The following is a 24569-nucleotide window of genomic DNA, read 5'->3' as shown; positions in this document are numbered from 1 at the left end:
AAATGAGAAGAACACCTGAGCTAGAGACATGATTACTGAACCTTCACTGTCTTAGCTCATGCGGTTATAACAAAATAACTATAGACATTGTGACTTAAACAACAGACATTTATTTCTCACAGTTCTAGAGCCTGGGAAGTACAAGAACAAGGTGCTGACCAACTTGGTTCTCATGAGGACCCACTTCTGGACTAGCAGATGGCCACCATCTCACTATGTGTTTACATGAGCTTGTGGGGGAGGAAAACGTTTTATCTACCCTTCTAGGTTCTTTTGGCTTGACAAGAAGAAAATTCTGAGATGTCCCAAATTTATTACAGGAGGCTGCTTGATAGAAGGAAGAGACAAGAGAGGCTAATATGACACCTTCTAAGATTTCACCACCCTAAAGGGAACAAATAATCTTTCTTAACTATCCTGTAACCCAGTCCCCGCCTTGCTTAAAAGAAACTGCAAAACTGTTATTCCCCTGAGCATTTGAAATCTTGCTCCCTGGCACATGTCATTAGTTTAGCTCAAATAAACTCTTATAAAAATTCTGTATAGGTTTGGTTCTTACATTGACAGCTTCAATATATAAATTGGGGGGTGGGGGGTGGCAAACATTCAGCCCATAATATTCACTCTCTAGATCACTGTCATGCAGGGTGTCAGGCAGGGTCTCTGGTCCCGCTCCCCACACAAGAATGCAGGACGTGGTAAGGCCAAAAAGGATCACCAATGGTCTCCTTGTTATATATGATTCCCTACCTTCAGACACTTTACTTCAATCTTTATGCACACACTTACTACCTCAGTTTTACTAAAACAGTGCTTTGATAATGCCATCAATCTTCTATGGCTCCCATTTTCTATAGGAAAAAAAAATTCAAACTGCTTAGGCTGGTATTGAAGGCCTTCCACAATCTGCCCCACCTACATTCCCAATCTGGTTTCCCATTCTTCTGCTAGAGGAACCACTCTTCCGGAACAGCAGTCATGTAGCAACCCCTCTCCTGGCCTTTGCTTGTGTTCTCTCCTTTCTTCACTGATTAAAATCTTACCCGTCCATGACATGCATACATTCAAACATTTGGTCTGTGTCAGAAATTAATAAACTAAAACAAAATACATAAAGGCCTATCAGCACCTTGTACATAGTAGGCACTTGATGAATAGTATCCAATATTATTCTCACTTTATTCTCGCTGTATTCTCATTATTATTATTGCAAGAACTCCATGGTCACCTGAGCTACAGGGATGAATGACAATCTCTGTCCTTACCAAGCTCAGCTAAGAGCAGAGGAGACTGAGATAGTAATAACTGATTACGAAGAAATTTGATGACTAAATAGGGAATTCAGTGCTGAGTGCTTCAGGGGCACAGTGCAGGGCGGCAAGACTTCACTGAAGAAACAGTGAATTGGCCTTGAAAAGTGAGTAGAAAAGTATATATATATATATATATATATATATATATATACACACACGTATATACATATATATGTATATACATATATGTATATATACATAGATATATACACATATATATGTATATACATATATGTATGTAAATATATAAATACATATGTATGTATGTAAATATATATATACTTTTGGCACCTTTTGGGCACCTTTTGTATGCATTTATATATATAAAGGGTTTATATATATATTTGACACCTTTTGTGTGCATTTATATATAAAGGGTTTATTCTAGGAAATATTAAGGAATACCTCTTTAAAATTACATTTTCTCATTATTGATGAAAGATAACTATTGATTTTTGTAAATTGAGCTTGTATCTAGCAATCTTACTGTACTCAAAGTTTGTACTCTTTGGTTTTCTATGCAACTAATATTTGCAAACAATGGCAGTTTTGTGTCATTCTTTGCAGTCCTTACATGTTTTATTATTTTTCTTATCTTACCAAACTTGCTAGGAACAGTGCACAATTAATTGTACAATTCAGCACAGTGCTGAATAGGAGCAGTGAGAGTTAACTGTTTCTGACTGAATGTTCAGCTGTTTCTCCTACTCCTACCTGATCTAGTTAGTGATTGCAGTATCTGGGTTAAATGATCCAGAATGACCTATATTTATTAACACTGAGACTTTATTTTAAAGGTATGATCAACTTTTTCATTGCCACCACCAACCCTCTTCCCCAAATCATGCAAAGTCCAGATAGTATAATAGTCTTTTGAACACCCTGGTACTGAGACTCCCCTTAGTTCCTCGTGGTGTGTGTTCCCCTTTGCTGCAATGAATACTAAAAGAAACTTATTCAATTCCAGGTGTATTCTTGGTGTTAAAGGCTTTGACAGGACCAAAAGACCTATCAACTAATGGCAATATATTCATTTTATTTTGGTCCTGATTTGAATAAATGAAAAATAGAAAAATAAATATTTATTAAAACAGGAGAAATTTGAACACTGATTGGATATTAGATATTAAGCAATAACTTTTTTTTAAGGGGGGATTAATGGTACTATGGTCAGGATTTTGTTTTTGTTTGTAAAGAATAGTTATTTTTTAGAAATACATGCTTAGATAGCTATAGATGAAATAATGGTGTCTGATACTTGCTTCCCTGGGGGGAAAAGTGGTTAGAGCCGTACACAACCATGATTAATTAGTAATTATTGTTCTTGAATATGATTGAGATTTTCCAAAGGTCTTTTAAAAAAAACCATTTTACGACAAAGTAATATTATAAGGTCAAGTAAAAGGTCATAACAAGGCACCCCTGAAGAGTTATGCATTACTGTTACGAGGGCGGGAGCTTTCTCCTTTATCTCCCACACTGAATCAAGGCTGCTCAATAGGTGCTCCTAAGTCTCAGGCAGATACATGTCTGAATTAATGAAAGTCTACGTAGAACCCAGGTGTGCCGGAGCTATGATTAACAGGCTGCTCTGACATCCCTTCAACTGCTGCTTCCCTTCTCTGCTTATCTCACTCCCGCCCAGTCCCCGCACACAACCAAGATGGTGGGTCAGGACCGTGCAAACGGGTCACGCTCCCTCGCGGAGCATGCGCAGGCGCGGGGCTGCGCGCGGCGTCCCTGCCCCCCTCCCCGACCTTGGCGGATCGCGCCTGCGCGGTGGGCAGCAGCTCGGGCTCGGGCTCGGCCTTGGGCGGGCTGCAGTGTCAGTGAGAGCGGCTCAAGCTCTGGGTGGGTTAAGATGAGGCTTTTGCTGCTGCTCCTGGTGGCGGCGTCGGCGGTGGTCCGGAGCGATGCCTCGACCAACCTGGGTGGCGTGCCTAGCAAGAGATTAAAGATGCAGTACGCCACGGGGCCGCTGCTCAAGTTCCAGATTTGGTGAGTCGTGCGCCGCGCCTCCGCTCGGAGCCTCTCGCTACGCGAGGCCCAGGCTTCACGGCCTAGCGGGCTGAACCTTCCTTGGCCCGGAAGAACGGCGCCAGCAGCCTTCCGCAGCCTGCCTTTCCCGGGGCCCTTTCCCGGCACTGCCAGGCCGCCTTGTTTTCCTCCAAACACAACCGCTCACTTCTTGTTTTTGAGAATGGTGGGAATGGGGGAGGAGGGCACGAGAAGGTTAAATACTGAAAGGCGAGGACCTGGGGACACTCGTCAGTACGGAGGAGCGGTCGGCCGTGTCACGCCATGGCTCCCCGGCTGCCTGCGGAGGTGGGCAGGAGTCGGCGCAGCGGCGGCGGCGGAGCTCCCAGCGTTTGCACCCAGTTCACGCTTCCTCTCCTCCTGGCCGGGGTTGTGCCGGGCGGTCTCGCTGCCCGGTTAGGTGAAGATTAATTCGGGTGGTTGGAGGGGACTGTGGAATGAGGGAATGGGGCTTCTGACAGCCGGCGGGCGTGGAGAGGTCTGCGGAGGGTGAGTCTCAGTTTGCATTTTCGAAAGTCTTTGAAAAAGGAGTACGTTGTTCTTCTGACAACCGTTCGCGCCCGGACAAGTGGATCTTCTCTCTCCTTCCCTCTACATCCGCTTCCCAGGAGTTGCCTGCCTTGGCATCTCTTTCTCCCTTTCAGATCTTGTGCATTCAGAGAAAGAGAGAGAGAGGAAGATTTCGATAATGTACTTTAAGTGATTTTTTTGTTGTTACCTGGTTAAGTATTAGAAGCAAAGCAGTAATACATGTAGTAAGGCAAGTGGCGTTGGGGAAGGTTTGAAAGTCTTAGATAAAGAAAAAACCACCAAAATTGTAAAATTGCAGAAATTAGAATCCTGTATCGCAAAAGATGTGACGGCTTTTTTCAAGATAGGATGGTCAGATTAGTAAATCTTGAATCCTGATACTTTGGAATATTGCTGTTGGCCATAATGCATTTAAAATCAGCTTTCTTAACTTCATGTATTAACATAATGGTACTAAAGTTTAATTTCCTACTTACCCAACTAGCTTTTTGCTTAATCTTTAAAGACGAAGCAAATCTTTAAAAAAAGAAAAATTAGTAAGTGACCCTTAAGTCAGAAAATACTACGGTGAGACTTTATGTTCGGAGTGAAAACTAAAAACCTTGCGATTTTCCTTGATTAAAAAAAAAGCTTCTGTGCTGTTTACTGTGTGCCTGGCATGCATCATCTTTTATATAATACTGCAAGTGGGAGTTACAGCTTGACCATTCCGATTTTTTTCCCATAATTTTTTTTAAAATTAGAAACTGGCAGTCATTTTACCAACCCATAAATATTGTAATATTGTTAAGGTTTAAATGGGATACTCTTGCCTATAAGTAGTTAAAAAAAAAAAAAAAAAAAACTGCAGCTTCCACTTTATATAGTTTTTCTATTTCCCTTGGTTTCACTTGTGCTTTTCATAAAATATCGATCTTTTATAGGTGCTTTTATTGAGATACTTGTCACAGTAGCTAGTATACATTCCACTAAGGATATTCGCAACAAAGTTTTCAAAATGTGTAGAACAAATGTTGGGAAGAGCTTCATTCCTTCCAATTAAACTTTTTAAAAAGTCTTAAGTACTTCACTGAACTTTTGATACTTAGGTTTTGTTTCTTTTTTTTATTTAAGTATAAACTTGTTCCAAAAGTCTAATAAGAGTTTTCTTTTGCCATCACTGAGCATCTTACATACAATTTTTTCTTTTTTAAATCTGTAGATGAGAAATAACTTTATTAATGTGTTACTGAATACAGGTAAATTTAGCCTGTTTGTTACTTTTCTCCCTAGAAATTAATCTGCATAGTAAGGTGAATATTGGGTTCCTGGTTTTGGTAGAATCTCTTGGACATTCATTTGCAAGTTTGTTTGAGAAAGGAAAGAAAGCTAAGACAGTTTAAGATAAATATGTGAAAATTCTTTTAATTTCACATGGAATCTGAGTACTGTAAGATGAAATTTTTCATTAATTGCATACAAAGGAAAGAACTATTTTTACCTTCCTTTCAATTGCTTTTGTCCCTTATTATTTTACATTTATTATGAGTACTGTTTCTTAAACTTTAGCTCCATATATCATCTGTTTATTGTACTACTTTTGTACTGGCTGATAGAAAAAAATAGCAACACGACACACAAGTGGAATTGAAGGGAGAAAGATCAAGCATCCAAAATAGCTTAAAACAAACTTTTCTATGTTCATGTATTTTTTCAATAAACATTCATTCAGTACTTGCTTGTGCCAGGGACTAACGATACCATGTGAACAAGACAGATATGACTGCTACAAAAATTGCACAATATTACTTTACGTACCTGAGTGTTTGGTTAATTATGTCAATTGAGCAATAGAATTGGGTAAGTATGATGACATTGATTTTGTTTTCAGGAAAAAATTATCTTTCTTATTTGGATGTTTAAACATTGAACATAAAAAAAGGAAGTTCTCTAATCAGAACTTAAAAGTTCCCTTGTCACATTTTCCTTTCTCGTGATTTTTATGTGTAAATGTATTCTGACAGGTACTGTTTGGCATGATGTTTGTATGCATGTTTTATTTTCCCTATACGTGTGACTTACTAGGTTGGTGCAAAAGTAATTGCGGTTTAAACAGTTAAAAATAATTGCAAAAACTGCAATTACTTTTGCACCAACCTAGTGACATGTAATGAGATGTACAGCATTTAGTTAGTTTTTGTTGTTTAAAGAGGTTACTGGCTACAACTCTTTACTGTTAATAATTGAACATGTGACATATGAACATTGATTTACAAAGAATAGTAGATTAAAAAGTTAAGATTTCAAAACATAAGCAGAATATAGTAGAATTTTTCAATTTTTGTTAATTTAAGAATCCACTGCTACAGTTTTAGGACAAACAAACTGTAAATGGAGTTTTAAGAGGTAAATGAAGCAACTACTATAAGAACAGTTTTATTCAAATTTATATCAGATCGGCCTTTGCTTTCACGGTATAGAGGCAAGATAATAAAGACCTGAAACTGACTTGGATATTGATACTGGTCAAGATAATAAAATGCTGGATTAAAGAAATCTGAGCAATTGTGAGTTGCAGAGATCATGTCAGTTACTGTAGACTAAATAGTTGCATATTCGACAAATATTTGAGCATCTACTCTGTGAAGGCACTTAACTTGGTGTTGGGAATTCAACTCAGTGTTCTCATAGATGTCACAGGACAGGTAAGAGCAGAAGGCAGTCATTCATCATGGACACCACAAACAGAGTTACAACTGTGTCACATGCTGTGAAGGAAAGTTACACAGCATGAGAGAGGCTTAGTCATAGTTCATGAAGAAATGAACTTTGAACTGATATTTAAAGGATAAGATTTATTTAGAGAGAGCTTTCCAGCAATGGGAATAACATGTTCAATGGCCTTGTAAGTGGGAGAGAATGTAATTTCTTAAGGAGGTCGAAGCTACTGACCAAAGAAAAGGTGAAATGGACCCTTGAGGGTCTGGCAGGTCATGTTAAAGAGAAATCAGCTAGACTCACTGTGAAAAAGACATTAATTACATGGGACAAAGAATAGATGTAGGGAAACCATTTAGGGCGACTGTTGGAGTTGCCCAGGTAAGAGATGATGGAGCTTGGACCAGAAAGGTGATAGCAGAAGGTAGAGAGTAAAGGCAAGTTTGAGAGACCTTTAGAAGATAAATTTAGTTCTAGGTGATGGATTACATATTTGGGGGAAGAAGAGAAGTGTCAAAGATGACTTTTGAGTTCAGGAGCAATGCTGTGCCATTCACTTGCATGATAAACAAAGGAGACAGATTTTGTTTTTTTATAATTTTGGTGGAAGAGAAAGAGAGAAATCCTGAATTTTTAAATCTGAAACATAGTAGCCAGGGGGAAATCCTACAAAGAAATTTTCATTTCCCCAAAATAGCCACAGTAACTGAAACTAAAAACTTAAATAATAGTTACTGTGTTACACTAAACCTAAGATATGATGGTTTGTAAACTACACCATTATTTTATATACCACTCAGAAGGAAAAAACTACTGCCATTTAAACTGATACACTCATGATTATATGATAAATCCTGATTTTTTAAATAGATGCTAAGTAGGGAAAAACGTACTTGGAATCAGTGAATTAAAGGAGCAGTAAGAAGTTGATCCAGATAGTAGAGTAATAGTAGAGTGTTAATAGGGAACAGATAAAAAGGTGGCTACTATATCTACTATGTTAGATTGTTCAAGTTCCATGTTTACATGGAATTGAATCATTTTGTTTTTTTGGTTTTTACCATTTTAAACAACAAATCACTGCAGTGTGTAACTGAATACTGTGCACATAATAGTTGTTTCTATTTAATAATGAGCGAAGTACTTTAGTTCAAAGCTTTTAGATGTATGTAAAAGAGGAATGGTTTTAAAGGTTTTATCTCCTGTTACAGAAAATAGAAACATTCTTTCCTTACAGTTTGCCATTAAGGTAAGTGGTAGAAATCAAATTGAATATATCATTTAGAAATACCAAGATAACCTCATAAATTTTGAATTAGGGTAGTTAATGGGAAACTGCACATTTACTGGACTGGCAGTGTGGAGTTCCACGTTCTTATTCCATCTGCCTCTTACCTTTTGAATGACTTTCAGGAAATTATTTAATCTCTTTAGCTCTCAGCTTGTTCATCTATAAAATTAGGATGTTGGTTGCATTCCAGTAACCTCTAATATTTGATTCTATTTTGTACTGTTAGGAACTTAAAGAAAAACAGTGAAAGCATGCATGTGTTTCATTTCTATTTTTGTCACTTAGGAGAACTGTTGGAGCCCTCAGGTTCCTCTAATAGTCATTTTCCCAGCTTTCCAAAAATGGAAATCATGCTGTCACATGCCTTACCCTGAGTGTAGCCTGGAGTCTGTGAGAAAGACACCTTGCCACATAGGTTTTAGCAAGAACTGCTTTCAGTCCTCGTTTTTTATGTCCTTTTTCCCATGTCTAGTTTTTAGAAAGATAGGAATTTGTTTTAAACAGTAACATTTGAAAACCAGTTGTCTGCTGGGAGGGACAGACATACGTAAAACACTCTGTTCTGAGTGTTCTAAAGGAGGGCATAACAGGGCTTGAAAAATCCAGAGGAAAATAAGATCATCTATCCAGGGGTAGCTGGAAGGCTTTGCAGAGGAGGAAATGAAACCTTGAAAGGTGTGGGGAACGCCACCAGGAAATAGAGAGAGAGAGAGAAAGAGATTTACCAGCTAATGGAAGAGCATATGCAAATGAAGCCTTACTCAGCGTAGAGGAGGGGAGGGGACCAGAAATGAGGAAAGTTGGGGTCAGATAATCAGTTAAAAACACAGCACAGTGTACATACTACCATTTGTCAATTGCTCATTATTGTAACTTGTTTTTATTGTCTCTAATGCTGTGATGAGAATGTCAGTAAATCTATGAAACTTTACTCTTTGACTTTCAGCTTTGAAAAAAATGAAAATAGCTTTCTGGCTATGAAAGTAATACATATTTGTTGTAAAAATAGTAAAGTCTACGGAAGAAAGTGAAAAATCTTGTAACTCATTAACATTTTGAAGAACCTCTTTCAAGCTGATTCTTTACAAGGACACATACTATATTACGTAATTTTATAAACATGAGTTCATAGTTGTATGCTTTTTTTTGAAATTTGCTTCCCCTCCATCACTTATCTCTTTTGTCAGTAAATACAATTCTGCATCAGCAGGCATAGTATTCCATGAGGTCTATATTTTTTAATTTATTTAACAAGTAAATCTTTATTTAACATTTAGGTTGGTCCTAATTTTTCACATAATTATTTTGCTAACGTGAATATCCTCATATATCTTATGTACTTGTCCAATTATTTCCATAAAGTAAATCCATAGAGGTGAAATGATTGTCATAGGCCATCACATTTTAAATTTTGACATAGTTAAATTTGTTAATACTAGAAGATCTTAAAGTGGGTTAGGTTTTTAAAACTTTCTAGCTTATTGCACTGTAATCAGAATATGACATTTGCAGTTTCTACTTATGGGGCTTTCTCGTGACCTAACTATAGATGGTCAGTTGATGTAAATGTTCTGTGGGCTGTCAGAGGGTATTTTCTGTAGAGAAAAAAACTGATGTATCTGTGAAATCTGTCTATTAATGGTGCTATTCAGAGGACCTGTGATTTTTTGTTTGTTAATCTTCTGTTTGCTGTTTCTGCTCTTTCTATTTGTGACATTTTTTCTGTAGTCCCTCCAGTGTTTTATTTTTTGGTTTCTCCTCCCTGTTTCTCTAAAGCAAGACAAGAGAAACAGCTTAAGATACTATCAATTGATGAACTGTATTCTCTCCATTAGACTGTTACCAGTTCGCTCCTCGTTTCATTAGCACTTTGCCAGTGCCAGGAAGGCATAGGCTTTTCTCTCTGTGGCTCGCTGCTTTCTCTCTAGAGCCTAGACCAGTACCTATCATCAGTCAGTATTTATTGAAAAATGAGTACAACCTGTTGTATTTCACTGTGGTGGCCCTGAGATAACCTATTTAAAATTCCTAACGAGTACAGATTGAGAGCTCTAGGGGCTGTTCCTTTCTGGCAGGGTTTTCCCTGCTTGGCCTCTGCTGCAGTGTGGTAGCTGTTACGCATAGAATGCGATACACGTAATACCTCAGTTTTGAACATACGCTGCCAGCAGTGACCTTGGCCTGGCCTCCATGCCTTTCTACTGGTGGGGCTGAGCTCCCAGAATTCATTATGCTACTGCCCATCAGTCCTCTTCCTGCTGCGCGATTTCCCAACACACCCTCACTACTTATGCTGTTGGTGGTTTCTAAGATTCCTGCCTTTTTTACTGAGTTTATTCTAATGTGTGAAATCAGTCTACAGCCAACAGGTAGAAGTATGAGACAGGAAAACAATTAACAAAGCAGCCAGGAGACCCCTCTAAGTTTGGCCAATGAATTAGCAAAGAACACAATATGTTTTATCTTTTATCAGTCTCTCGAACACCTTATAAAAATGTACTGAGGGTGTGTGAATTATACCTCAATTTTTAAAAATACTGAAAAGAATAAAAGCATGAAGTTCTGTATGAAATATTTTGAGACAAAGAATTCCTGTAAAATGTAATAAGTCATGATTTATTGAATACATTTATCAAGTCATCTTTATTGACTGGCTTATAAATCTGTTAATAAAAAAAGTGCTTTCCAGAGTAAAGAGATAAAATTCCTTCTACAGAAAAAGCTGAGGAAAATAAGCAATTTATAAATTTTGGTGAAATAGTCTGCAGCAAAATATTTCCTGAAATGTTATGCCAAAGGTATTAGGGAAACTAGAAGATTCCTGTAAGAATAAAGAGAATAGGGCCGGCCCGGTGGCTCAGGTAGTTAGAGCTTCGTGCTCCTAACTCCGAAGACTGCTGGTTTGATTTCCACATGGGCCAGTGGGCTCTCAACCACAAGGTTGCCAGTTCAATCCCTCGACTCCCAGAAGGGATGGTGGGCTGCGCCCCCTGCAACTAACAACGGCAAGTGGACCTGGAGCTGAGCTGCGCCCTCCACAACTAAGACTGAAAGGACAACAACTTGACTTGGAAAAAAGTCCTGGAAGTACACAGTGTTCCCCAATAAAGTCCTATTCCCCTTGCCCAATAAAATATTTAAAAAAAAGAATAAAGAGAATAAAAGCAGATCATGACTTGAATTTTAGGTGTGTCAGATCTTTGGGATAAATGTAATAAGGAAGCCAGGTATCTTAGAAGCCACTGTAGGCATATTTTGCGGATGTGTTTCGGCGGCCACTAACTAGTGCTCCAAGAGGGAGACAACCAGAGGGAAAACCACTTGATTTCGTGTGATACAGTTCTTAACCTGACAAGCTGATACTTCTTTAGTGCTGTTTTTGCAGCTTTTAAAAAGGAGCAGGTTCTGGTCCACATTCTGTCTTCATCCAAAGTGTGCGAGCACTCCTGTTTGTAATTTTTATAGAAAGAATTTATCAGATTATAGTAGTTTCTTACTCCCTTAATAGATTGTTTCTTGTGTGGTTTATAGAGCACCTTGCTCAGAATTCATTGCTTAAAACACTTTGAACAGGTGATGGAACAGACAAATGTCTAATACTACATCTACTGAAGAGACCAGGGAGAAATCAAGATTACATCTAAAAATGCAGTTTTCAATGATCAGTGAGCTGTTGGACTGATCAGTGTCGTAGACAGCTAGAAACCACAGTTTTAACAAAATATCTTCTGATTTTTTTGGTACAGTGTGGGGGAATTTTTTTTTCCTCCCCCTTTCTCCTGCCTCCCTCTCCACTCCGGTTCAAGCCGTTGTTTCTCAGTCTAGTTGTGTAGGACACAGCTCCCTAGTCCATGCTGGTATTAAGAGCTTTGCGCTCCCCACGGCTATCAGCCGGTCGCCAGTCCTTGGTCGGCTGCTCACAGTAGCCCACGGCAGCTCTCGCCGGCTGCCGGCCGCTCATGGCAGCCCAGGGAAGCTCACGCTAACTCATGGCCAACCTCCAGCTGCTCACGGCAGCCCAGCTCCAAGGAGAGCTGTTGTTCACAATCTTAGCGGTAGAGGGCGCAGCTCACTGGCCCATGTGGGAATCGAACCAGCGACCTCAGCATTAGGAGAACGGTGCTCCAACCACTTGAGCCACTGGAATTTCCAGCCCGCGTGGGGGAATATTAGTTGAAATTCTTGGGATGCAAGTAACAAACTTATTTGAACTGGTTTGAACAGCACATTTAGAAATGCGTTTTTAAATTACCAAGTGAATAATCTAGAACCCAAAGGCGGGGATGCAGCAGGGCCTCAAGACCGGCTGAAATAGAAAACTGGAAAGTATGAGAAGACTTCATTCACTCTTCGTCTGGTTCATATCTGTACTTTCTCAGTAAAATGTACCTCATTTTTCTGTCCTCTCTGAAGATTGACTTATTTCTTCTTCTTCATCCTTTTGAAGCATCATCACTCTTCTCTGCCCCCAACAGCCCAGGTGTTAGATGTTCACCTGTGTGGAGATAGTCACTCTTTAAAATCCCAGCTCTTCATTTTCAGACAGGGAACTTGGGCCTTCCTGTGACAGATTTGCATTTCTGGAACATCAGCTATAGCCGAGGATTGGCTCTCACTGTGTAACAGGATCTAATCCTAAGTGTGGGTGATAGGGCAGTTGGAGACGGGTGCTTATTATAAATAAAGGGGGAAGATAACTTTAAGAGATACTAAAATTAGAAATTAGAAGTCTTTATTTCATGATAGTAAATATCTGAGGTTTTGCTTTTTATTTTTAATGTGAGAGGTCGGGGTTTGTGACAGGCTCAGGCTTGATGTCAGTAAGCATTTGACTACAGTTAGGTGCAGATGTAGTGTAGGAAAGGGAAACGGGGAGGCTGGCACCGTGAATCAGGAAACTGAAAACACGTTGGATTTTAAAAAGCACAGAATCTATTTGAAATAGCATGGACAAGGGATTTTCCTGTACTTCCTAAATTTCCTTTCTATTTCTTACACACAGGTCATCTAATTTATATGCAAGTTCTTTTTTAGAAAACTATTATGTGAAAATATTTTAAATTGAGCAGTTGCAAAAGTTGACTCTATAAGTAAGATATTTCTATATTACTAGAAAGAGATTTGCAAAGTGGTTAGGACTTAAGATTTCTTTTCAGAGTTGAAATTTACTTCTTAAGGACCTTTGGTTTAGGAGCAGAAAGAACAGGCAGCTGCAGCAACACATTTTTAGCATGTTCAGATATTTATTTGTTGGAAGTATACTGGAAATGATAGTTTTACTTACATTCTTACCCAGCAAGAATGGAGTCAGTTGAAAGAGCTGGGTGTAGTGGTAGGGGTGGAATGATTACTGGTTCCTTACCGTGTATGCCTTTAATTTAACATGTTGCACACTTTGATAAACACTAGGTATGTTTTATTTTCTGTCAGTAGTGTGATTGCTGTTTCAACACAGAAAAAATGTTTTGGGGAAAACAATTCTATAGGAAAAAAGTTTTTTGGTTTTCCTCACAAGTCTGGAGGCAAATATAAAGAGGAAAGTTTACTTACATAGAAATAAACTTGTCTATGTTGTGTGTCTTATAAATTTTCATTTTTCAGAAATAAGGAAGGTACAGTTTTAAAGTCTTTTTTGGATTTCAAGATTATGGGCTGATTCTTTTTGGAGTTTGGTGCAAAGATCTGAGACTAAACTGAAGGCTTGGGACTGGAAGAACGGAGGATAGAGTTAGGCTTTTGAGTACAGAAAAATGGGTGACTGAGGAATCTGACCAAGAGTATTGCCTGCACAGAGACACACCTCTCCAGCTGGACCTTTTGGACTTCCCTTGGTGAAGGGTTGGAACTCCTACAGCTCATATAAGGGACTTCTGGGGGCCCACAGGCTTAGATCTCCTAGAGGGAGATCCTTAGAGATCTCTGCCACCAGGAGGCCAACTAGATGAGTACTGATTGTGGCTTTGTGGGCAGAGAGAGCTTATTTCCTGGCGTGCTCTAACTGTTCTATAGAGGTTTAGTGGGAGGGGCCTAGGATCTCATATCATAAAGTCTGTGTTCTAGGCTCAGCCCTGACGAAGGGCAGGGACCGGATCTGTCATGTCACTTACCACTGCTTACCTGCCGCCTATGCTTGATGCATAGTAGGCATTCAATAAATATTTGAGTGAATTACTAAATAATACATGGATATATAACCATGGAAAAGTCACTTGATCTCTCTGGGTTTCATGTTTCCCTTCATCTATAAAAAAAGTTTCAACTCAGTTAATTAGGTCTCTAGTTCTCAAAATGTTGCATTAAAAGAGACTTTCATTTTAGATAATCAGCTCCATTGTAAACACCAGTGCAAATTTGGGCATTGAAATCTGGTTGACATTTGTTGGTTTCAGGGTAAGTAGGTATATAGGTAATCTAGATTATTTTTATATCTTCAAAGCAAAAGCATCATTAAACATTTCTTATAGAAAAAGCAGTTGTGGCAAACTGTTCATACTTGATGAATCTAACAACAGTATTAATAAAATATTGGGTAAGATGAATGTTATGTAAAGATAAAGTATCTAGAGATTTATAAATTCTTTTAAGTATTTAGTTAAAGAGATTTGTGTCCCTTTGAGAAAATTTCCTACTTTTTAGGGATGTGATCTTTTGTGAAATTTTTATTTTAGATGTAGCAGAGGTATTAATTGTAAAGAAAGACTGGTGAATTTCTCTCTCTTTTTTTTAAAGTGAGTTTTCTTAAATTAGATCTACAAATATTTGGACTGTTTCACCCTGTTGGATATAAACTTGATTCTGTTCCCTTCAGTTGATGGCTGGTGTTTTTTTCCTTGATGACAGTGTAATTCACAAAGCTGGCACCTCCAGTGTCACTCTAACTTAATTACTGATTCTGCCTTTTCTCTACCAAGTGGTACCTTCACTGCTTTATATTTATGTGTTCCTTAACTTAGAACTTAATGTATTTAAGTGCTTGGCAATCTTACCTGAATGTATAGGCTGCTCCATTGATATGGTAGTACCACTTCCTTCCTCCCTCCCAGTTTTATTGAAGTAGGATTGACAAATAGAAAGTGTATATATTTAAGGCAGTGATTTGATAATACGTGTGTATTGTGAAATGATTACAACAGTAAGATTAGTTTACATAGCCATCACCTCATATAATTACCTTCTCTGTGGTGAGAACATTTAAGATCTATTCTTTTAGCAACTTTCAGGTATACATTACAGTATTGTTAACAAGCCACCACGCTGTACATTAGATTCCCAGAATTTATTCATTTTAAAACTAGAAGTTTGTATCCTTTGACCAGCATTATCCCACTTCCCCTACCCCAGTCCCTGGCCACCACCAATGTACTCTCTGTGTCTGAGTTCAGCCTTTTTAGATTTCACATATACCCTACTTTGTATAATGCACACTTTTTTGCCCAAATTTGTGAGGGAAAAATAAGGATGCACATTATACATGGGTAGTACTAATTCCATACTTATATACATGTTTTAAATTATTTTATTTATGCTTATGAGTTAAAGTATAACTTGAGAAATCAATAACGAAATCCATATGCAAAATAATACCCTGGAATATGATAATCGGTTTTATTGAACTTACGACAAACTTGTAATGACGAAGAGTTCTTGGCCTTCTGTGATGTGTAAATATCGTAAATTTGTTACGGTACATAAAATTTCTTGTACCTTGTGTCTGTTCTTGTGTTTTGTAATTATTTGTTACATAAAATTTCTTGTACCATACTATGTTAAAAAATAAATGCTAGAATTTCTTTATAATATAAAAAGCAAGTACCTAAATGTAAACAAATAAAAATTTGCTTTAAAAAATTGAAATGAAACATTTTTTTCTCTGAAAGTTTGGGCCCAAAACGTGGGTGTGCATTATACATGGGAGCACATTATACTCAGCAAAATACGGTATTTGCTGCTGTCCAACAAAAACCCAAATCTATAAAGTTTAATATTCTAATGGGAGGATTTACTTGCGGGTGAGGTAGCTTAAATATGTGAAATTTGTAGGGGGAAAACAAATCCTCTATATACCCATCATTCAGCATCAATTGTATTAACTTGTGACTATTCTTGAGATACACTTTTAATCTTGGTAATAATTTTTAGGCTTTGTCTAACTGCAGAATAAGTCTAGGCATATTATAAACCGCTTACCGGAAGCACTTTTGTTTTTCTACAGTGTTTCCTGAGGTTATAGGCGGGTGTTTGAGGAGTACATGCGGGTTATTAGCCAGCGGTACCCAGACATCCGCATTGAAGGAGAGAATTACCTCCCTCAACCAATATATAGGTGAGTAAATTTCAGTAACTTAAAAGGAAAATAATTTGACTTGGTAAACTTTTGTGAATTGGTCAGTTAACTTTCGTTGATTATTATAACTTCTTAGCTAGTTGTAATAATATACAGACAACACTTTCATAAAAGCAAATTCAGAAGAATTTTTCTGTAAGAAAGTAAAGAGGAGGATCTTTTTCTAGATAACAACCCTTCTGAAAATGTGTTTTCTTACGTAATTTTTATTGTGGAAATAGACCAGGAACTCCCAAATTTTTATGGTCAGTCAATGGTATAAAATTTTGTACTGTTAAAATAATATTTTTTAAAGGCCAATGCTATATAATCTTATAAGTTAATTTTTGATTGATTTAAAATATATAAAACATTTTTTTGTTTTAAAACTGCAATAAACTAGTTACTATCTTTTTCACTAGTTATGATTAATAACTTTTAGATTTGATGTCTGGAAATTGTCTATACACATACACTTGAGTTATGAAATTCTAAAGTAAACAAGAAATTGTGGCTTCTGATGAATTTGTTTCTTTTGTTTTTTTTTAATAGACACATAGCATCTTTCCTGTCAGTCTTCAAACTAGTATTAATAGGCTTAATAATTGTTGGCAAGGATCCTTTTGCTTTCTTTGGCATGCAAGCTCCTAGCATCTGGCAGTGGGGCCAAGAAAATAAGGTATGTAATTTAATAGCTTTCATAGCTGTAAGTTTTTAGGTGTCAATGAATATATTTTAATAATTTTTTCTTTTTAAGTACTTGTTGCTGATTCACCTGTTTACGTATTTTTTTTCAACTTAAACCACTTTTTATCTCTGGGCAATGCACTTAGCCTCCCTTAGCCTTAGTTTCCATATTTATGTAAGAATGATTCAGTCTTACCTTTTTATTATTTGAAGATAGGGAGGTGTTACGTTAGTAGATCCTGGGCACAAAATAATTTAGTACCTGATTTTGATTATATGGGCTTAAAACGTACCTAGCAAAACATGATATAAACATAATGTGGGCCTTTCTTTTATACCAGCTGATATGGGAGTTAATGGGTTTATTCACATTAAAAACAGGATTTCCACTGAACTGTTCTTATCAATACACACACACACTCTCTCTCTCACTCTGTTTTTATTATTTGTCCCTTGACTCTTATGTTCATGGAGAATCTGTTTAGCAAATTACCTGAAACAATCAATATAAATATAAGAATATTGTGCTATTTCTTTTTTCTTTTGTAGGGTCCCGCTGCAGCATACATTCTTTCTAGGTGTTTTTTTCATCTGTTTTACTTAAAGTCATCTTTTCCGGAGGGTCTGCCTTTCTGCTGTGATAAATGGGACTAATCTTTATTTCTGTCTTGGATGAGATTGCCTTCCAAGAAGCTTCTCTTTTGGAGTCCGCTGGTCTTGTCCTGTATTTCCAGGCTGAGACTGCCTTTGGCGGGCTCCCACATAGCTGTACTTCCTTTTCTTAGGGCACCCCGTTTGTCTAGTGACAGGCCAGGCTTCTTAACACATAAACCTCCTCAGGGGCTACCTCTGATTGAAGTGTGTCTACTCTGTGATTAAGAAATGTTAATTTGTATAGGGTTAAGAATTGGAAGTTAAGCACATATCGGTAATGTTTTACTTTTATTCTATTGATTTCAAAATACCTTTAGTGCATTTTGCTTCTATAGAAATATGGATTGTTGATCTACTATAGGAGAGGCGTGTAATTGAAAACTAGCTTACATGACACTTCCTTGTGTACTGTTCCCGTGAAAGTAGACTTACGTGCTAGGGTAACCTCTGTGAAATCAGTGCCCACTTTGCTCAAGAGAGAGGTGAGCAGGGAAAGCTCTTTCTCGTTTGCTGTGGGCGTTTTGATTTATTTTTCTTAAACAGCTTGTGGATTGACATCCTCACTACATCCTGCTGTTAGTCAGGTGATTTTAAATTAAAATCTTTCTGTCCATCAAGGAGCTTCCAGTCTCTTTTGGGAGGGTATAGATTTGCATTCAAAAGGTGAATGAGTGTAATTTATTATTACCAGTGCTTCCTAACCTACTTTTTTTCTTGTCTTTTGAGTTCCTGGACTCAATTTAAACCTGTGTGTGGGAGGAGGAGGGTTCCCACCAACAAACAATGATTAGACATCAGCAGAGCGTCTGAGAGTTCAGCTGGGTTCTGACGCCCGACTTCCTAGAGACAGCGTCAGATTCCAGATTCCAGGGTTCAGTCCTGCAAGGCTCCCTCCTCCCCGTTCAGACTCCAGTTGCAAGTCCAGGCTGTTAATTGTGCTTCTGACCAACTGGCTTCAGACTGGAGGTTTTCACAACCTCCTCCATGAACCCATTTGTTTAATTTTCCAGAGCAATTCACAAAACTCAGAGAAACATTTTAATGTATAGCAGATTTCCAGTTTATTGTAAAAGGATATAACTCAAACAGCCAGGTGGAAGAGATGTTTAGGGCAAGGTATGTGGGAAGAGACGCGGAGCTTCCATGCCCTCTCCAGGGGCACCATCTCCTTTCATCTTTACATGTTTACCAACCTGGAAGCTCTCCAGTCCCTGTCCTTTTGGATTTTTAGGGAGACTTGATCACATAGGGCTTGGATGATTAAATCATTGGCCATTGGCAACTAATTCAACCTTCCTTTCCCCAAACTGAAAGTTTAATCACATGATTGGTTTTCCTGGCAACCAGCCTCCTATCCTTAGGTCAGGTTCAAAAGTCATATCATTAATTTATCAAAACACAAAATTTTAGGCTCCCATCACTTAGGAACTTCCAAGGGTTTTAGGTGCTCTGTGCCAGAAACTGGGATGAAGACCAGATAGTATTTTTGACTTCATATGGTACGTTTGGAACCTGGACAGGTTATATTGAATACACGGAGTTGCTGATTGTTGCATCAGTTGTCTCTTGTGAATTCATAAATTATATTTTAAAAATGGTAAGATGAACCTTTCTTACGTTGGCATTCTTTTGTTTAACATATTAAAGCTATTAAGAGATCTCTAGAAATTCCATCTCTACATTATGAATATCACATGTAAGTTCTTCAGCATGTATAGAGCTGTGAATTAATGTATTTTCCTTTTTCTGTGTATGTTATCTGAATATGGAATAGCACTAATAGTTTGTATAGAAACTTCTGAAGTAGATTAAAAAAAGAGTAGTTACCAAGTAAAGATGAGACTATTTAAAGGTTACTGTCTTAAGTTACCATGTTTTAATTTCAAAATGACTTCACTTGTTGTACTTAATTATGTTTTCTTTTAGGTTTATGCATGTATGATGGTTTTCTTCTTAAGCAACATGATTGAAAACCAGTGTATGTCGACAGGTGCATTTGAGATCACTTTGAATGGTGGGTTCTGAATATTTCCATTCTGTGATAAATTTTAAGTGATTTTTAATGAGCATTAGGCTTTTCTGTTTATCATAGTATGCTAAATGATCTCTTAACATGGTCTTCATCTGCTCTCATGGCTTTAAAGTAATGTCTTTATGGTGACCCCTGAATGTATAGCTCCCGAGAGCTCTAGACCCCTCTTCTGTGTGCTTAACTCCTGTTCCCAAACTGTTGACCACCTCTGCTTGCTGCGGTTCTTGTATACTTCAGTTTGCTCCTTTCCTGGCATTTCTCATTCATTTCATGGCAGTTTTCATTCTACTCAGTCGCCCATGTCAGAAGCCTAGGATAACATCCCTTTCTTCCTTATTCGCTATACCTAATGGATTAATAAGTCTTCTCAGGACCGCCTGTTACATTTCTCAAAAATCGACTTCTCTTTATCTTCACTGGCACCACCCTGTCCAAGCCACAATTACCTTCTTACCCTCTAATACATTCTCTAAACCAGAGGTCGGCAAACAATGAGCTAACAAGAGTTTTTACATTTTTTTTATGGGTAAAAAATCAAAAGAATATAATTGTGACACATGGAATTTATATGAAATTCAAATTCCAGTGTCTGTACCTAAAGTTTTGAGTTTCATCAATGAAAAAATTTTGGAAATTTATTCTCAAGTTATGTAAGTATCTATATAATATCCTTGATTTTGCCTCTTGCTCCATAAAGCCTGAAATATTTACTATCTGGCTTCTTACAGAGAAAATTTGCTGACATCTGCTACAAACTGATTTTTTTTTTACATGACATTTCATCTTGTTGCTTCACTGCCTCAGATTCATTCACTGTCTTTACTTTGTACTCCAGAAAAAGACCAGAACATTTAGCATGGCCCAAGGCCCTGTGTGACGTAGCCCAGGGATCCGCACACAGGGCCTTGTGGACCATATGCCCTGCTGCCTGTGCTGTAAATAAAGTTGTATTGGAATCGGCCATTCCTGTGTGTGTTGCCTCTTCTGCTTTCCGGCTACTTTGCGAGTTGAGAAGTGGTGACAGATTGTATATATTTTCGAGCTGCAGATGCTTACTATCTGGCCCTTTACAATTTGTTGACCCCCGATCTAGTCCCTGCCCCCCTCTCCAGCCTCCCTTGTACCACGCTTCTATATTTCAGCTCTCTCACTTTTAGTAATAGTAAGTTTAAAGGCTCCTTTCCAGCCTCTCATATGTCCCTCTCATAGCATCTACTAGTTTTAATTCTTAGTACACAGTTGTGATTTTGTAGTATTTGTATTGTTCTTTTTGTATTTACCGTACTAGAATGTAAAGTCTGTAAGAGCAAGAAGCTTAATTCTTTTGCTCACTTTTGTATTCCCAGCTACGCTGTTTCCCTAAAAATAAGATCTAGCCAGACAATCAGTTCTAATGCGTCTTTTGGAGCAAAAATTAATATAAGACCCGGTCTTATTTTACTGGAATGTAAGACCGGGTATAACATAATATAATGTAATAAAATATAATAGTATAACGTAAAATATAATATACTGGGTCTTATATTAATTTTTGCTCCAAAAGACGCATTAGAGCTGATTGTCCGTCTAGGTCTTATTTTCGGGGAAACACAGTATATACAGACGTTAAATATTTGTGGAATGAATATTTATTACAGAATCATACTTAATTAGGGGGGCCGGTATCATTTATTTTTATAGATGTACCTGTGTGGTCTAAGCTGGAATCTGGTCACCTTCCATCCATGCAACAGCTTGTTCAAATTCTTGACAATGAAATGAAGCTCAATGTGCATATGGATTCAATCCCACATCATCGATCATAGCCCCACCTATCAGCACTGAAAACTCTTTTGTAAGTGGTTTAAAAATATAAGAACTACGTGTAGATATCAGTTAATTCTCATCATGAATCCGCAAGATACTAGATACTACGTATATTATCACTTGAGTTTCCAACTTAGGATTTAACAGATGGATGTTTTCTTCATTAAAATTTCTAAGAGAGTTTGGACCTGCCAAAATGAAGTAAGGTTATATTAATGAATTTATCTCCGAGGCTTAATAATTGGGTTTGTAATATCATTTTTTTGACTGTGAACTAATCGCCAGAATTGATATATTATACTAGGATGTTTATATACATATCCTCTCTGAACCTTCAAATAACTAGTTCCTAAGAGTATGCAAGAATATTCTCTTAACATGCTCAAGATAGAGAATTAATAAACAAATGTGTTTGAACATGAAGAAGTGTTAGTTAACTTTTGCTTAGCAGAGATGTTCTTGGTTCTTTTCTGAACAAGGAGTTGATTTTACAAGAGTGAAGTTTGAAGTCAAACATTCTTTTGTTGTGTGTGTCTTTCAGACATTAAGGGATTTTTGCAAGAGCAGCGTGGCTGACATAATGAAGGCCTGTACTGAAGACAGCAAGCTGTTAGTACAGACCAGATGCTTTCCTGGCAGGCGCGTTGGACCTCTTGGAAAACCTCAATGCAAGACAGTTTTTCAGCGCTGGCACACTTCGGAATTCTGCACATTCGTGGAGTGCAATAATACTGTATAGTTTTTTTTTTTTTCTTCCCCAAATCCACTCAGTTAATAGCTTTTTTAAAAATGTGGACATTACTACTTGTACTTTTTTTTCTTAGTCACATTTGAAAAAAGTAGAAAAATGAGTTACAGTTTGATTTTTTCAAAGATGTCTGTTAAATCTGTTGTGATTTTATATGAATTTTCTTTTTTTATAGTTTAAAATTGATCTTTTTGCGAATACAGCTGAAGTTCTCAAATACTTTATAAGAGTTTTTCAGGCATCTCTAATTTGGTCATGTTCAATTTGTATAGTTTTCAGAATACTGTAGCTTGTGACACTTTTGTCAGTGCATTATACAAGATTATGAGGGGAAATCCTGTATGCAGAGTACTCTACCGATTTGTGTGTATGTGCGTGTGTGCGTGTGTGATTACCAGAGAACTACTAAACGACCAACTGCTTTTTAAATCCTGTTATAGTTCGTGTCTTGCCTTGACCAATCTAATAAGTTGATTAACTGGGCCTTTATACTCAATAAAAAACTAAGCAGATGTAAGTTAAAAACTCTGAATTTATTGCCCAGCGTACCTGTTAACATTATATTTAATAGTTGTCTGCTTAAATTTTTCTAACTTACAGATAATTTTATAAGGGACATACTTTAGATTTCACATACAAATAATCAATCATTTACCATTTTTAGGATCATTGAAACTCTCCTCATTCAAGTTTACTTTAACCTCTCAACATTAATGTTAGGTGAATGGAGATCACTTGTCTAATAATTTAATTTGCCTAACATCATATATCAGAATTTTATTGTATTTGAGCAACAAAATTGAAAATTTTTTTATTCAGTGAATTTAATCTTTCCAGAGTTCTAAAAGGACTGTAAGTGTAATTGAGCAGAAATGGGACCATAATGTAGAAAAATTGTTCTCTAGCAACGTCATAACATACTTCAGCTTCCAGGAGTAGAAGTGGTGGGTCTAAATTTGTTAGTAAAGAGACTTATGGAAAAGTTATGAGATAATTCAACATTGGGTCCACCAAAACACTTAGTACAACCTTGTGCTTTGTATCTGACTATTTGTTGAATGCATGTCTGGTAAGGATCATGATTGTGACAGCCTCGGGTGGAACATACTGTCATCTGTAGCTGACAAGAAGTTGGTCTGCGGGAAATTGATTAACTGGCTTATCCTTTCAGTTAAGACTGCAGAACTGTTAACCCAAGTTCATATAGTGGCAAGAGTCAATACAATTTAAGCTGGGAAGTTACAGGTTATTATTGTTCAGGAGTAAGAAAATTTTACCTTTGACTAGGGCTGAAAACCTTGTTAACTTGATTTGTACCAGGTCAAACTTCCTATCTTCTGCAAGTTGAACACACTGCTGGGCGTGTCTAGGGTTTTTCTTCAGCTGATGGACATTCCACTAGTGACACAGTTAACCTTTTGGCATTTAGACCTTTCAAACCAGAGCCTACGATGTCCCATATATCTGACAGGTTAACCATGAAGAGCCTAAGATTTGATTCTAACTTTTTCCATGTTTGCCTTGGGTGAATAAATTGTCTTTTAAAGAATAGCTTTAGGTGGCTTAGACAATGGTAAACTCATGTATTTTGTTGACATTCATCTCAATATTGTTGTTTTATCTTTGGCCATATTTAAATCTAGGATTTAATGGAATTAGTGAAAAAAATAATGGGAAGTATGAGTACATAAAGAAAAGGGAAAGTTAAAATGAAACTATTTAGAATGTAGTCTTAATATATGCCTAACATTTCAGAATTTATTAGTTGCTTACAAATTTGTGTGGCTGTGTAGTTCATAAATGTCTATGTACTATATTAATTAGAAGACCATAGAAAATGACAGCAGGTTGGCTAATGTTATTGCGGTTTTTACCACAGTTGCTATTGTGGAAGAAATTGTTAGATTAATAAAAAGATGTTGGCAAATATGGGTTTATACCTCAGTATCAAGATATGCAAGACAAATATGCTTCAGAATATAAGTGCATTATTTCCTCCCAGCACTGACATTAATGACAGCAGTTGATCAGCCTTTACTTCTATCAAAATATAACAGGATCCCAATGATGAGTCTTATTTTGAACGTTTTTAGTTCAGGACTTTGATTGTTGGCATTTTATCATTTTCATAATTTTAAATAATTCAGATTTTTTAAAAAGCCTACAGAATTCTTAATCATGACTCGATATTTATAAGCTTTTTAAAAATCTTTTGAGTAAAATCTGAGGGATTGTAAAGTTTGGGGGCTTACCTCTCTAGCATTGTGAAAATAAACTTTTATTAAGCTGATGTGAAAAGATCCCCTCCTTTGTGGAATTAAATCTGTGCTAGAGCACTTTATATGTAACTGTATTCGGAAAAGTTTGCACTGTTTAAGACTTTGTGTCATCAAATAATGTGTACTTTCTAATGGCTTCCTAACTCACCCCAAATCTGGCTGGCACTCAGG

General features: G+C 37.2%; 1 protein-coding gene across 1 annotated transcript; it reads left to right on the top strand.

Annotated features, from left to right (window-relative positions):
* The first annotated feature begins 3089 nt into the window (after positions 1-3089).
* SELENOT (selenoprotein T) lies at positions 3090-22644 on the top strand. Its single transcript, XM_019748911.3, has 6 exons — positions 3090-3311; positions 16082-16192; positions 16745-16871; positions 19460-19547; positions 21246-21399; positions 21913-22644. The coding sequence occupies exons 1-5, from the start codon at positions 3175-3177 to the stop codon at positions 21368-21370; spliced, it is 588 nt and encodes a 195-aa protein (XP_019604470.1). The 5' UTR covers positions 3090-3174; the 3' UTR covers positions 21371-21399; positions 21913-22644.
* Positions 22645-24569: the final 1925 nt, after the last annotated feature.

Source organism: Rhinolophus sinicus, chromosome 17 (genome assembly GCF_057876585.1).
Source record: "Rhinolophus sinicus isolate RSI-liver-muscle chromosome 17, RSI-T2T, whole genome shotgun sequence".
NCBI classification, from domain to species: domain Eukaryota; kingdom Metazoa; phylum Chordata; class Mammalia; order Chiroptera; family Rhinolophidae; genus Rhinolophus; species Rhinolophus sinicus.
Note: the sequence above shows the minus strand (reverse complement) of the source record. Positions and strands in the feature narration are given on the sequence as shown.